The 16,370-nt window shown below is 44.2% G+C and overlaps 1 protein-coding gene across 8 annotated transcripts in view; it reads right to left on the bottom strand.

Moving 5' to 3' along the window:
• The window catches only part of ANK3 (ankyrin 3), a 2,768,233-nt gene that overhangs the window by 514,686 nt on the left and 2,237,177 nt on the right, over nucleotides 1–16,370 (bottom strand). For all 8 annotated transcript variants that reach the window (XM_069611214.1, XM_069611216.1, XM_069611217.1 and 5 more), the window contains one exon: nucleotides 1,426–1,637. In XM_069611214.1, coding sequence (XP_069467315.1) covers nucleotides 1,426–1,637 — 212 coding nt within the window. The remainder of the gene's footprint in view (nucleotides 1–1,425; nucleotides 1,638–16,370) is intronic.

Here is a 16,370-nt window from a genome sequence, read left to right as displayed (position 1 = left end):
ACGTTGGAAAGGTGATTTTCTTTCAAGTCTGTTAAGTCAAGCTGTGGGTAGGTAGTTTGCCCCTAGCTGTAACCCGGTGAACTTCATTCTCTATGTCAGGGCGATTTGATAATAAAGCACCTTCATAGGCATTGGGCACTTCCCTCGGATTTTGGGGATGGATTTGCAATATTTCCTTGTTGCTCATGTACTGATTCTCATACTGCTTAGAAGTTGTATGTACACTGTCCATGCTGTTAATCCCTGTGTTAGGGGGAGGAGGAACAAGGCTCTGTATGGATTCAGGCTCTCCTAACACCACAGCCACACACAACTTCACTTTCTGCGCCACATCCGCACTCAACACCCCTCCCTGAGCAGTGTCAGAGTGCACCAGTGCTGGTGTCACCGCGGACGGGCTGCAGTGTTCGCCCGACTCCGCCTCAGAAAGCGCCATTGCACCGGTCCTCGGAGCCCCCAGATGCATCCCCACAGACACCGGGACACCGATCGGACTTGAGGACAAGTCAGCTCCATGTGGGAGAGTCACCCCATCGCAGGCACACGCCACGCGCCAGTTCAGAGGTGAGCGCTGTTTGTGGGGAGACCTCAGTGGCGGGATTGGGGGACTAAGTTTTGCCTCCAAGGGCAAACATTTCGAGATAGAATTAATGGTAGTGTCGGGTAAATCAGGACGGTAAGGACCTTTCCTGATCTCGCCACCATAGGTCAGGGGAGTCGGACGGAGGGAGGACGGACTGGACTTTTGAGGAGCCCGCAAAATAGGGCGGGCCAGGCGATCTTGCCCATCTTTAATTGTAACACAGTCACTACACAGAAGACCGCTGGCTGCTCCTGATGAGGCTCCTGCGTCTTCCATTCTTTCCTCTACCATTACCGATCTCATTTTTTGATTCTCTGGCCTATTCGCGATTAGTGCTTTCTCACTCAATTCAGTCTTGCCAATGGACTTTGTTGATGCCGCCCTCTTGGTCCTGGTCCTAGGCCTGGGCTGCTGGACTGCCAGACTGCACCTCACGCAGCTCTCCGCGGCCAGAAAGGGTTTTTAAACCCTCCTCCTCCTCAGAATCGGAGGCAGGGAAAAAAGACTGTAGCTTCTCACCAGGAGCAAAAAGGAAGAGTATGAGCTGCCAGACTGCACCTCCACGCAGCTCTCCGCCACTGTTAGTGGTTTGTAAATGCATCTCCAGATACTATCCAGGGTAAAAAGAATTCAGCAGTGATTTGTAACCATAAACCATTACTTTCAAAACAATAAACACATGAACAAAATATACAAATGACTGTGTTTAGAATAGTAAACCTAAATGAAAGTAAATTCATATTTATAGATAACTGATATAAATGATGGTTACACAATAGAGAAAGTTATCTATATTTTGCAGTTCCTGTTCTTTGTTCAACTATGACTTATGGCTACATTACCTGAAGCCCAACTCGAATCTTTTTTGTCAAGGCCCCCTCTGGGAAAGATGCCTGGACACGTGGCACTGTTGTGCTGCTCAATACTCCTCCTTCTGGGCCAATTTGGCTACTCTCCTGCTTAATTCTCGAGACCACAGCAAAGTATTGGGGGAAGTCTTTGGTAACAATTCTGCATGTCCTCTTTTTTTCAAGTTCTTCCGGGCTGTCCAGTTCTGCAGGCAATAAGATAAACGGACAAATGTTGAAAACATAGAACTATTGTTGCGCTTTGGATGAGACCAACCGACCCAGGGTAAAAGTCTGGTCCATATATCCAAGCCCCCAATAACATAACACAACACTAATAATGAACCTGGGTTCTGAATTCACTACATCAGGTTAGAAGTGTATGATAGGGAACACTGGCAACCATTCCACTGCAGCATGATGATAAAACACATTTATCAGATTTGGGATGCAATGACAAATATCATTCTATGCTTCAGAGAAGCAAGAACGAAGTGGCTTCCTTACAACAGGGAGTGAAATATTGAGTATATCTATCAGCTCTAGAATTATTACTAATTTTAGGATGTGCTAAGTTAGCGATGAAGATTTGTTAGGAAGCATTCTAGTGCCCAAAACGTAACAGCGCACAAAACAAGGGAACAGCCAACCAATTAATTTAATAGATTTTGTTAAAACATCTATGATCGGCTTCTGGATGCAGTGTCTCTCTCAACTTAGGTGGAGGTCCACCGACACCCTGGCCACCCTTTCCCTGTGCGCCTTGGGCTTTTGAACATGTTATGGTATGACGCTGGAATTTTTTTTTTCTGAGGGAGAGAAATGTTCCCAAAGCAGCATGCTGAAAAAATGAACTGAGGTCACAGGCGTCATGTGCCCGATTTGTATTGCAGTCGCCATCTTTTCTGGAGTCGAGGAATGGACCATCAGAGTGGGTCAACTCTGAGGTACCAGAGGTCTGTGGGAGGACACCATCCATTAGGAACAACGTGTTGAGCTACAGATCCCCTAATAGGCGATTACTGGCATTTATTGCATACAGGTGCATCCTTTTTAAAATATTTTTAGATTTCACATTTTATTTGGTCCATATATCTTTATTAATTTTTCTTTAAAATGATACAACATAAAGTAGAAGATGGATGATAGAAAATCCATATTTTACTCGAATATGGAACAAACCAGATTAGGAAAAAATAAACCCAAACATTATTGAAATTATCTGACGTTCAGAGTGTTAAGAATGGTTCAACACAGGGTAGCCTTCAACATCATGAATACTCCCACTACTCAGATTAAAAATGGCAAAAGGCGATTTAGATAAGACATGACACAAAAGGAATCACCTGTGGTGTTAACAGGGGTGGACTGGGAACTAAAAGAGGCCCTGGAATTAATTACTGGGGACCAAAAGAGGCCCTGGAAATAAGGTTCAAAGTGGCCCCATTTGACACATTTTCAGCAAGCCCAATGCTTTTCCTATGAGAACATTTGGAAATATCACACAAAAGAGGCCCAGGGTGCAGAGGCCCACCGGGAAATCGCCAGAGTTCCCTATAGGCCAGTCCACCCCTGGGTGTTAAACAAGTTGTATACTGTTTCGAAAGCCCTGGTAGGCCCATTTCATTAGAGCGAGGAGCACATTGTTGAGCCTTGGTTTGGATGGCAGTTCTCATTACTCACCCTGCCAAATTCCAATAGGGTAATTTTCTACCTGTTGAGGATGTGGATCATGTCCAGTTGTATATTTTTCTGTGACGCACCCCCACTCCTCCGCAAAAGTGAACATGTCATCATGAGTCATATATGTAAGCTTCTCCATTAAGAAGACATCCCATATCTTTTGTAACTGGTCCATTTTACATGGTACAGAGGGTTGTTTCCATTTTTGTGCCACTGCTACTCTCCCTGCCCGTAGGCGCACTTCCCACATCTTAGGTAATCTATAGACTTTGTAATATTTTGGTGGAATAAAAAAAAAGGTGACATTTGATATGTGGTGTGGGTGTGTTTTTTGGTGTTTGAGATGGTGGGGGTGGATGCTGCGTCTAATGTGGCAGGTGTAGTAGAAGGGGGGGGCTGCTGTGATTGGTATGTGAACGTTTGAGTGTAGTGGAATGTTCGATGAGGGGGTGTACCTGTGGGTGGAGCAAGAGCTTAATCTAGTATTTCTAGATGCAGTGGGAGTGGGACGAAGGCTGTATTCCAGAGGTAGAGTGCGAGCTCTGAGTCTGTGAATTCTGCACATTGTGCTGAGGCACAGTAGTGGAGAGGCTGTGGCTGCAAGAGAGTGGTAGGACTGTTGCGATGTAATGGAAGTGTGCATGTAGTAAGTGACGGCGGGTCAGAAAAGATGATCATGAGTGTAAGTTGCAGAGAAGTTAGTGCGGTGTAAGGGGACAGAAAGGAGAGTGTGAATAGGACAGTAAGCAGAGTGGTAGTGTTAAGAGAGTGAGAGGTGAAGAGCTTGCTATTGACTTTGGGCATCATTGTATGCGAGGGTCAAAGACCGCAGGTGGTAATAGTGACCATGCAGGGTGATAAGTATCAACAAATATTTTAATGTGAATAACAGTAAGTAGTTGGCAATCGGCATATACAGCTGCAGTAGATCGTGATAGTAGGGGAATTATTGCAATTGGACAAAATAGCTGTAATAGTTAGATACAAATTTAGAACACAATGGGCAGATGACTGGGTGATGCAGGATTGAAACACAATAGGCAACTGTCAGCAATAGGCAAATGCAAATCCAAGCACAATAGGCAAATGACTGTAGTGTTGTTTTACAGTAACGAGGATTGGATTAAAACCCAATAGGCAAATGTCAGCAATAGGCAAATTCAGATTTAAGCACAATAGGCAAATGACTGCAGTGTTGTTTTACAGTAACATTAGTAAAGACAATCTGAGCAGATAGCTATGGTACCGTTATCCACAAAGGTGGTTAAAAGAGGTGAGAGCAACAGCACATAATTACCAGAGGCATGCCTATGATGGGCGATGGTCCGCGGTAATAGGGTAGAGTCACAACAAGGTGGTAAGCAGTTAGTCTAAAAGCAGTTAATCCAACTCATAAACTCAGCACAAAAGATCTGGATGGTTCGGCAAGTCCATCACATATGGACTGAAGTCCCTACACATCTGCACCCCCTACTGCAAAGAGGAGAGAAGCTAGCAAACATCTTTGAGAGTTTTACTGCATCTCTGTGCCATTTATGGAGAATTTTGAAGTTATGCTCCTTTACTTGCGTTGGTAATTTCCCATGAAATGTCACCTTACATATTTCTATCTCAGAACTTGTCGGGAATTGGACCCCGACTCAGATTTCTCAATAGGCAGTACAGTTTTATAAAGTTTGGATATTCTCCCTTTTCTTGATTGGGCTTTGTACAAAACCTTTTTTGAGGGGAGTGAGCTCTCTTATTAAGCTTTCTCTCCAATTGGACTCAAAAAGGGTACGTTTAAGTTTCAAATAATGAAAGGTCCCCATGTTGTCATTGCCCAACAATTCCTGCACCTCCTTGTAGCTCTTAAGTTTGCCCTTGTGAAAAATGGTGGCTTACCGTTTTTTTTTTTTGTAAATTATAGTTTATTACAAACTTTTATTACAAAACATTCACTTCACCACTATTCCCATTTTCTCTTTCCCATCACTATTTATGGCATGGTGGTCTCGCTGCTCATCGCTATTCGCGACATCACTTTCTGTTCAGCTACAATTTATCACTGTGTCCATGAAGTTTACAACTGCGCATGTCAAGTGGACCGAGCTTCCATTTAAAACGCGATACCACCACTCATCCATATTCATGTTCAAAGGCGCGAACTTCGCTAGATGGAGTGTTCGTAGTTCTTTAAGGCTTGCACATTCTGCTATTAAATGTGTAGAGGATTCTACTGCAGCTCCGCAGTGTCGACAGATATTATCGAAAGTGGACTGATCATGTCTCATGAATAGCATTTCCTTTACTTTAATGACATTTAATCGCAGGCGTAGAAATTTATCTCGATGGTAACGTGATGGAAATTGCACCAAATAGCTTGGCATTACATTCCGTCGGTTCTTTGTAGGTCCACGTTCTAGTACAGATGCTAACCCATCTAGTTTTTCTAAGTTTATCATCCAGACCCATTCATATATTTTGCGTTTTGCAATTTGGGGTTGCGCAAGGAGCAACTCCATCTTGATGTCTGCAGCATGCATGATCTCCCTTACATATTGGACCCATTGTAAGGTTACATCTGTGTGCGGATGTCTGTTTGAGGTAGCGAATATTTCATATGCTGGTTCCGGATTTGGCATCTGCATCTTTCGTAAGAGCGCTAGAGATTTCCAGAGGACTCTAGAGTATAATTCATCTAAAGCCAACTCGTGTCTAATGGCAATAATTGAAACATATTTTGGTAGCTGTAGCACTGTCTTCCAAAACATGCTTTCTAGCTTGGCCCAAATTTGATGGTCTAAGTTCCACCCCGCTTCTGACCCGTAGGTGATGGCGGGTATTGCCTTTTGATAGTAAAATGTTCCGACAGGTATTAGTGAAAATTTGCCATAAAGGTTGTGAATTCGACGACCTTGAAGTGCCAGTGTTTTCGTACGTTGTGTGATATCCTGTACCCAGCTCCATTCTCGGATTGATTTATTTATCGTTATCCCAAGATATCGGATATCGTTGGTTTCAGCAATTGGATTGTCATCGATCTTCCACACAAAGTTTTTATTTTTGGAGCCTTTGGCCGATCCGATTTGCATTATTTTAGTTTTATTTATATTTATTTTTAAATCATTTGTGATCATATATTGGTGTAGTTTAGTTAAGAGGCGTTGCAGTCCTATCTGGGTTGTATCAAGTAGAACAATGTCATCAGCATACGTTAGACAATTGATGTGCTGTCCATTTACTTTTGGCGGAAAACACTTTACATTTTTCAGTGCCAAAGGGATGTCTGCGATGTAAAGTTTAAACAGGCACGCAGCAATCGGGCAGCCTTGTTTCACGCCCCTATGTGTCATCACTGAGTCTGATAAATTTCCTTTTGCGTTTAGTCGAATCTGTATGGATGTCATCATATGTAGAGCTTTGATGGGTTGTAATATATTCTCTGGGCAGCCCCACGTAGTTAGCTTCCGCCATAGTTTTGTACGATTTATTGTATCGAATGCTTGATGCAAATCGATAAAGGCCATGAATAACTTTGACCGTTTTTCTATGGCGTTCAATTTTAATATGGTTACTAGGGTCAAGTTGATTTCTGTGCCGACTCCCTTAGTGAACCCAGTTTGACGGCAGTCATTGATATTCTTCGACTTTGCCCAAGCAGAGAGTTTCTTTTGTAAGAAGCCAGCAAACACCTTTCCGATTGTATCGAGTAAAGCGATTGGGCGGTAATTTGACGGGTCCGCCCGATTTCCTTTTTTAAAAATGGGTACTATAATCGCTGTAATCCAAGAGGGTGGGATTTTTCTAAGCTCAGCGATCTTTGCGAACAAGTTACTAATGAAGATCGCCCATTCTTGTTTGTTGGCTTTCAACATCATATTTGTGATGCCATCAGGACCCGCTGCACGTGAGTTGTTAAGCTTTAGTATCGCCGCAATGATATCTTCGATATTCTCATTGCAGTCCCAATTGGCTTTGGTTTCTATTTGTGCCGGAATCATTTGATTGGTTTCAATCGTGAACACTTTACTAAAGTGGCTTTTCCAGTCACTCTCAGCAACTCCGCTAGCCATTGTGTCGGCTTGATTACTAGAGAATTTGTTCATGATTCGCCAGATTTCTCTGCAGTTATTTGAATTTATAAGCTTTAACATGGCTTCACCACGTTCTTGGTCGCGCATAAGGGCATAGGATTTCATCCAATTTCGGTATTTTTGTTTGCGTTTTTTTATCCTTGTATCAGAACCCACCACGCCCTCTTTTTTTAATCTATGTATGTCTTTATGCAATTTCTTTTTTTCCTTCTTAACTTTGAAACTCCAATCGTGGGCGTGTATTTTGTCTGGTGGCATCTTTAAGAGAGAAATAGCTTTCCTGCATGGTAAGAGCACACAATAGTTTAACGCTGTGTCTTTGGACCATGTCAAGTTTTGGAAGTCTTTGTTCATCTTAGTTATTTGTTTGGAGTTTATTCTTAATCTGTTTCGCCCATTGTTTATCTCTAGGCTCTGGTTCATTTTCGTTCCATCTGGTTTTGAAGGGAGAGTCATGGTTAGAACTAGGGCATCGTGGTCACTGTTTATTGTCTCCAAAATTCTCATGTTCTTGATTTTGTGCCATGAGTGCTTTGAGATCCAGAAATAATCCAAAGTTTTTTTGTGGCCCATATTATTCCAGGTATATTTCGGTGGTATGTCGCCCTCTACACGTCCATTTATCATTTCGCAATCTCGTGAATCCATTGCGAGTGACCATAGTGCACTTCTCGAATGTTGGCGTGACACTTCTTTCCTGGACTCTATGATACAACATCCGTTTGAGTCGAACCAGGAGGTGTTCATGTCGCCACAGACCAGAATACAAATTTCACCATCTAATTGTTGGTATTTATCAATGATCTTCGTTACGGAAGATATGAATTTTTTTGGAGTTATCTGGGCAGGATTCCAATATATGTTAATTAGCAGAATATACTGGTTATAAGAATTTTTCCCGTTTTGAAGTTGTAGTAATGTACTTTGTACGAAGATATTTGGATTGTCCGTTTCGAGAATTTCCCAAGCGGTTCCGGTTTTGATCATGGTTATGAGTCCAGAAAACGGGCGGCCCTGTGCATTTTTCTTTGCCGGATTTAACAGGGACACGTATCCATCTTTCGTCGGTGTAGTCCTCATCCATGTTTCTTGAAGACAAATTGCTAAATTGTTGCTCAAATCATCCGGGAAGTCAGCATACAAGTGATGGAATCCTCGAGTGTTCCAGGAAATCAATGTTAGCGGGATTCCTTCCCAACTCTCGCATAGCTAATGATTGGTCCTTCCTGATATCCAGTTTCTGGTCGACGGATGAGGTCCTGAGGCGGTTATTAGATGCTGTCGTAGCTCTTCACGGCGTTTAGCGTAGACCGACTCGTTCGAGGCTTTTTGTCTGTTTTCTGACTGGCTGTACGGTTTTTCAGTCTTCACTTCAGAGACTTCGAAGCCCAGCAACAAGAGTTCGTCTTTTGCCAGTAGAATTGTCTTACGCACCGCCTGTGATTTTATATGGAGGTAGACTCTGTCTGCATACGTCTCAGAGATGTACTCCACGATTTGGATGTCCTGAGACGATACCGTTCTTAGTGCTGGAACTGAGTGAAGAAGTCGAATGACATTTCCTCTATTAAGATTAACCTCATTTTCGTCTACAAAAATGTTTTCAACAAGAATTTTTGCTATCATGGCATTGTGCTCCTTGGGCGATTCTTGTTCAGTATGTTTTTGTGCTATAAGTCTCTGTGCGGCTGTTTGTTTAGGGTTCAAAATCTCCTTCATTACTGTGTTCCGCACATCGCTGACAGGGCGTTGTACTAGTTTTACTGCTTGACAGGGAGCTATTGGTTTACCCGTCAGTTGAACTTCAGATGCTCTCGATTTCCCATATTCATGCACATTCTCGTTTTTCCCAATCTTAGGGATAGCGAGCCAAGGATTTAATGTTGTCTTGCCACCCAGTTCGGCCTCGCCTTCTATTTTGTTTTGAACGATTATCGTGTCGAATTGTTCCTCGCCGCTTGGCTCGTCCTCGTTCTCATCGTAGTATGTAGAGAGGTTGCATAAGTCATCAGATGTCGACTCTGAATGCTCAGATTCGACGTCCGAGTCTATTCTTTGACGTTTTTTAGAATTGTTTTTTTGAGGTGTAATCTGTTTAGTTCCCACCAATTTCGTTTCTTTTGTGTTTCTTGGTTTAGCTGGTTCATCTTTTTTACCTCTTTCAAAGAGACCCAGTTTGGCAGGTGTAGTCAAGTTTCTTATAAACTTCTTTGAGTTGCTGGTTTGTTTATTTACTGTGCAATGCTTCTTTTTTTCTTTTTGTTTCTTATTAGGAGGGCCACAGCTGGTCCCTTGCAGATTCTGCATGGGGATCTTAGTCGTCAGCGTTTTAGCAGGCCCATTGAAGATTCCATATGATGTTTTTGCTGATGAACACTGAGTAACATCTGGTGAAGGCGGTATTTCGATTGTTTCAAGAAGCTGTTTGCTTACTATTTTTTCTGCATTGTCGGTTGAACCAGGGACAAGTACTGCATTTAAGCTGCTATGGAGTTGTTTAGCAATTGTGACGGAGGTGGGCTCGCTTGGAATAACGGCACTCTGTACTGCAGGAGTCACATTCACCTCAGGGATCTTGATGCCCTTTCCGAAGTTTAGCTGGCATCCCCCGTCGCTCAAGGTGAGATCCACATCCGCTTCGGGCGATTTTTGTTTGGAGTTCGCTTTTTTAGATTCCATAGTACTCAATTCAGTCAAGCTTGCATGCTTTACATTCTTAGTTTCCATCAGGTGGTTCGTACATGCAATTAAAGTATTCATCATTGTTTTCCTTTCCGCAGTGTCTTTTCCTGTGATTTCATTCAATCTGTTATGCCACAATTTAGAGGTTTCTGCTTCTTTCTCCAAACGATCTTGCAGCATTAAATTCATGGTTTCTAGTTTTGTGAGCTTGTTGTTAAGCTGGACCATGTATGAACCATTGTTTTGGACTGCTTCGTGGAGATTCTCATATAGTTTTGTAAATGGAATTAATGCTAGTGAGGTTGCAGCGAGGACATTATTGTGTATCTGTATCGCTGCAGCAGCTGACAGATTTGATTTTGAAAACGAAGGGGCCTCCTTGTGGTGAAGGGCTGAGTTGTTTTCATCGAGCAATATGCTCGAGTCAGGAATGCCTTGAACTCCGTGGTCCGCAGTCCCTTTCGTCGACTTCGATTCCCCATTCGTGTGTTGTTGAGTATTTGGAGTGGAACAGTACGAGGAGAACCTAGCTGCCGAAGAATTTATAGATCGATTTAAGTGGAGAGTGTTTGCTTGGTTGATGGTATTTTGATTCCGCGGAAACAGGTTCTCACCACTGCTAGCATCACCTTTTTTGTTCAGCGTTTGGTCATCAGAACACTGTCGTGCTGTAATATTCAAGGTTGTGTTCTGAAGAGCATATGTCCCTTCATCCATCAAAGATTTGACATTTGTGGAAGTCACTATATTTTTTTTTTTGTTTTTATCAGTTATGAAGCTCTCAGACAAGCGCTCCTTCATTTTTTCAAAGTCGGCTTTTAGGCGTTCAGTCAGCCTGGCTTCACGACCAGCCACGTCTACTCCAAAAGTGTTTAGCTTTGGGATAATGGACTCCGCTAGTACCGATTTGGAGTTTGATCTTGACGACGCATTTTGTATTATGCCGCCAGAGACACCCTTTCCTCTCACTGGTTTTAGTTTATTTGCTTCCAACAGGGACTCTTGATTTAGATTGAGTGAGCTTCTCAATTGCGACATTTTAGGCATTTGCTCATGAGCCCAATTTGCATCGCGTGTGGAAGATGTGGGGTGCGCAGGGTTGGTCACGCTAGTGCTGGCATCATGGTCATTACAGGGAAAAGTGAATTTGACCAGTCCGGAGTCACTCTGGTTTACAGGTACTTCTAGTTCTAGTAACTCAATGTCAGTTACATCAAACGGCGACTGGAATGCCGTTATGTTTACTTCAATCACGTTTGTGGCGCTTTCCCTGTTGTTCTCAGAGTTCCAATCTGCCCGGCCGTCGATCGTTGTCTTTGCGATCACTCCAAGCTGATCTTCCACGGCTGCCACACGGGGCGAGACCTCCGCCTCGACCAGTGAAGCGCCAGCAGCGGTGTCCGCTATAGGATCACGTGGGAGCGCCTTTCTTATCGATGGAGGTTTAGAGGACATATGAATATCGTCAGCTGGTCTGATGTCTATTTTTAAAATCTTTAATCTCTCTGACACAATGTGAACTAATGATTTTGGTTGTTCACATATTGGGTGCAGTACTGATGAATTACAGGCTTTCTGATTTAGCACATAGGATGGCTTACATGATAATGTTTGTCTTTCCACATGGTCATCGAGCCCTCCTCTTGTCCAGTCATATCCATCAAGCGACCCTGTTTGGTCGTATACGCCCCCAAGCACACATGATGGCCTCGTATTAACATTATAATCTCGCATTTGTAATGAGTGCTTTAGTTTTGCACGTGTTTGTGGACCCTGATCGGTCATTTAGAGGACTTACCTCTTCCTTCACAGTTTCGCCGAGGACTGCCTCCCACACAGCTCTTTGGCAAAGTTGTGTGCTTGATTGCATCGCCCCAGCTCGCCTAACAGCCGCACAACAGCCAGAGGGCTTGTCTCCGACGGGCTTTACGCCGCAAGGGTGACTCTGGCGCAGAGATGAGGGCTTGGTTTGCTCACGTGACCACTCACGTGGGCGGCTGTGACTCCGCCTCCTCCAGGAAGCGGATCGCGGAAATGCAGTTCCCGGCAAGAGCTTCACTCCTTTGCTCGCAATGCCGGGAACAGAAAATGCAGTTCAAAAGTGCAAGCACAAGGAAAACAGCGTCGCTTCAGAGCTCCAACACACACGCCACTCGGGCGACTCTGGCGCAGGGATGAGGGCTTGGTTTGCTCACGTGACCACTCACGTGGGCGGCTGTGACTCCGCCTCCTCCAGGAAGCGGATCGCGGAAATGCAGTTCTCGGCAAGAGCTTCACTCCTTTGCTCGCAATGCCGGGAACAGAAAATGCAGTTCAAAAGTGCAAGCACAAGGACAACAGCGTCGCTTCAGAGCTCCAACCACACCCTTTTCAAAGCCCAAATCCGACCAAGTTTGAATAATCCTTGATTCCATTCGACCCAAGCCTATCGGAGGGCCCCATGAAGAGCTCAAAGGGGCAGGCCAAATCGAGAGGCCCCTGTTGGCCATTGAAACCTTCCATAAATCCCACATCACACCCAGCGTACGGTGCCTCTGGATCCTGCTTGGAAGTAGCCTGCTGATTCCATAAGAGATCTCTAACTTTTCTCAGGTGTGTCTGAGATTCTTCCAGGAATGACCAGTAGTTCCTAAGGTCGTCCCTCATGTGCTCTAGCATATCCCTAGGTGGTGCTGCTTTTTAAAATGGAAACAAATCAGGGAAACCAATGCTGTCCTCATCTTTTGTCAGTGCTAAGATCCTTCACCCCACTCTGAAGCTACGTCCCTAGCAAATAAACCTGTAGACAATGTAGTCCAGTTCTTTAAACAAGAAAAATCTGGTGGGCTCAAGTGTAGAGCATGGAGAACAAAAAAAGCAGACTGGGAGAAATTTCATTTTAACTACCTTCATACAGCCAAACCAGGATAACATGATCTGTGTCCATTTCTTTAAGTCTCGTTTCAACACTTCCATCAAAGGAACATAATTATGTCTATAAAGTTTATTGAGATTCTTGGGAATAATAATAACCTGATATTGTATATATTGTTGTTCCATGACTATTCTATGCTGATCTCCTTCCCTAATATGTAGTATTTCTGGTGCTGCTACCGGAAAGATACTTGATTTAGCCTCATTAATCAAGTCACACAAATTTTCTTTACTCCATCAGGACCTCCATCAGCTCCCTCTCAGTGATTCTGCAGGATTCAGTAAATATACAATACCGTCTGCAAATAGGAGAGTTTGAACTCCACCCCATTCATTCTATTCCCTGAATCTTGAGATTCTCTACGATGGTCAGTGCCAATGGTTCAATCTTCAATGCAAAATGACGAGGACAAAGGGCACCCCTACCATGTGCCTCTAGTTACTTGGTGCCATTTCAAGAGCACAGCATTAACCATAACTGTGGCCATCGGACCAATGAATAGGGAAACTACTGTCAGGAATTTGAGGGCATCCCCACTCCTTTCCCTCTCAGGTGGCCAGGGAAAGGCCATTGCTATTGGATCCCGAACCTGCTTCTGGATATGTGAGGGAGGCTACTTGGGGGAGAAAAGGTTAAGGTAACCTTAGCTGAGACCCGGTATTCCCCATTCCTTTTTCATAATGAGTCTGCCATTCCCCTAGCCTTTATGGGCTATTGTCGGTCCTTTCCCTACATTCCTACTGATTGTACTAAATGATCACACCACTCTGCTACCCGCGACGTAGAAGAGGGCTAAAGAGGCATGCATTTGGAGCAACCACACAAGTCAGCCTAATGGCCCTGACCATAATCAGGCACTTTAAGTCAATGGCCTGCACCTGAGAACCATTAACACACATGAACAGTATAAAAGACCTCCCCAAGCAAAGAGAGGGGGAAACAGTTGGGAAAGGAGCTGGAGACACTGAAGCTGGGAGAAGGACCGTGTAACAGAGTGCACTGAGATCGAGGACCCAGTGAACGTGTGGTTGGGAAAAGAGCTGGAGCTACTTTCTGCAGAGGGCCTACAGTTGGAAGCTGTGCCGAGCTGGGCTGTTCCCAGAAGACTGGTGCGAGTGCTCGTTACCCCGGGTGTTGGCCCGAACACTGGGGTGTCTGAGAGGCAGGTTGAAACCCCTCTGTAGCAGCAGAAGTCGCAGAGAGCTGACCCCATGTTACGATTTGCAGCAGGTAGGTTCACGTTGCAGATAGAGGCAGGCTGAAGCACTAGCTTGTTTCTGTGCTAAGGGAAACAACGGACCGAATGTTAAACCATTGTTGATTAGATCCCTATATGAATGCACCACACACGAGCCGAGACAAAGTAACTATCCATTGTCTAAAGAAATTAAGGTACTCAGTTAATGCAACACACGTTACGAGTACACTTACACATTGTTAAACAAATGACTCTTTGTATCCAGAAGTAGTTAAGAGTGATTCATCTGGACAGAGGGTAAAGAATGTTGAACGAACGTTGCTAAAACCATTTGGGTGGTGCTGTTAGTTGTCTAAAACAGTGTTGTCAGAGTGTTATCTGCAAGATCCGTGGGTTACTCAGAGGAGTGTAATGAACCTGCATTGTCAAAGCCAAAAGGATATTGGTAACATGGTAAAGAAAGGGAGCACCACAGAGTGAACTGTATGAAAGAATATATTGTGGCTAAGTCAAGAGACTGGCAGAGAGGAAAGCACATTGTGGCAAAGCCAAAATACTGGAAAGGAAAAGGCAGAGTGAAGGTGAACCAGAGCACAGGGGCAGTGACAGAAGAACCTGTGTGGGCAAGAAGGCCTAGGGCGACTGGTTGTGTGACCTGAATTGGGTGGACCGTGTGGTCCGACAACTGCACCCAGACCGGGGAAACCCTATCTGTGCAATAAACATACAGAGAGCAAACCCAAAAATATTAAAGAGATTGCTGATGTGAAGCAGAAGAAAGCAATCTATATAAATTGTCAAAGAAGCAAAAAGGAGTGGAACGTTAACCTGGAACTGATTTTGAATATTAAGAGACTGAAACTATAAATTGGCAAGCTGGAAAAGCTGATATGTTGCGGAAGAGAACCCTAAAACCGTATGAAATTTGTTGTTGCCTTGAGGGAGGGAACCTCTAGGCCTCTTTTTGGACCTCTGTTGTCTACTTGGGGAAGGGAACCCGAGGCCTTTTGTGTGGAGCTATGTTGAACTTGCGGAAGGGAACCTCTGAGGCCATTTCGTGTAACTGTCTTGAACTTGGGGAAGGCAGTGAAGAGCAAGCCAGGAGCTGGAAGAAGCTCAGATCCTTTAGTTTGAACACTGTTTCTTTGGTTACTGACATCCTTACACATTGTTTAGCTTTATTTGAGAGGGCAAGCACAGGTTTTAGACACAGACAGCCTTTTAAGTTCTACCCTTAGTTTATTTAGGTAGGGAAATCACACCTTAGTATGGGGAAAGTTAAGCCTTACACCATCCTGACATTTGAGTTAATGAAGAACTATTGTTTGAACTTTGAAGCTGTTGTCTGTGTTTTGCTTCATTGTGCATGGTAGAGAAACAGCGAAAATCAAGAAAATTATTCTGAAGTATTGGCACATTGCCAAACTAAACCTTCCAGTGGACCCACCACCCAGATTCGCTTACAAGAGGGCTAAAAATCTAAAAGGTAATTTAGTACATTCCCTCTTTCAAGCAGAATCCTCTCACACCGGACAAAGAACGTTACGCCCAATACAAGGGCACCACCCTTGCGGCAACTGTGTGGCATGTCAATTTACCAAGAAAATGAAAACCTTTAAGATTGGCCAGAGGGAATGGATACTAAGACTTCACAAATTGCAAGAGCTCCCACGTGATCTATTGCATTGAACGCCCGTACGGCTTGAGATACGTGGGACAGACAATGAGATCGGTACATTTAAGGATCTCTGAACATAGATCCAAGATCCGTTGTAAAACAATGACAGCACCTCTGGTGGCACATTTTGTTGAGGCTAAACACTCTCCCAATGATATTATGTGGTGGGTATTAGAGAAAGTGAAGAGTGGAGTAGACCTAGCACACAGCTTGTTACACAAGGAATCCAGATGGATTCACTGATTAGACTCTTACCACCAGGGATTGAATGAAATTTTTCAACCAGTGGTACACTGAGTCTACATCAAGAGATCCACATGCTGCAAGCAAGGGAACAGGGCCCATCACACCAACACAACTTTGCGCCACCAAACAGAACACACGTCACACAACCACCCTCTCCTGACAAATTGTTGGACATCATCAGCATGCTAGGAGAGCAACTTTCAGTGCTATTTCAATGGCACGATGGTACCCAGGAGGTATGGTCCACAAAGGGTTTTATGAACACCGGGACAACAACCCACCGGCTGGTCCCCCACCCCGGGCACCCTCTGTAAAAATGGTAGCCCCCGCCCCGACTCATTAGCTAGAGGAGGTTTGGCTGCCTCTTGGATGTTGTGGGTTTCTTTGGGGCCATGGCCTGTGTGAACCCGGGTCTTGCACGATACACAGTAGGCCATATAGACTCGTTTAGTCTATAGTATT

This window comes from Ambystoma mexicanum, chromosome 8 (assembly GCF_040938575.1).
Source record: "Ambystoma mexicanum isolate Mex_15411 chromosome 8, UKY_AmexF1_1, whole genome shotgun sequence".
Lineage (NCBI taxonomy): Eukaryota > Metazoa > Chordata > Amphibia > Caudata > Ambystomatidae > Ambystoma > Ambystoma mexicanum.
Note: the sequence above shows the minus strand (reverse complement) of the source record. Positions and strands in the feature narration are given on the sequence as shown.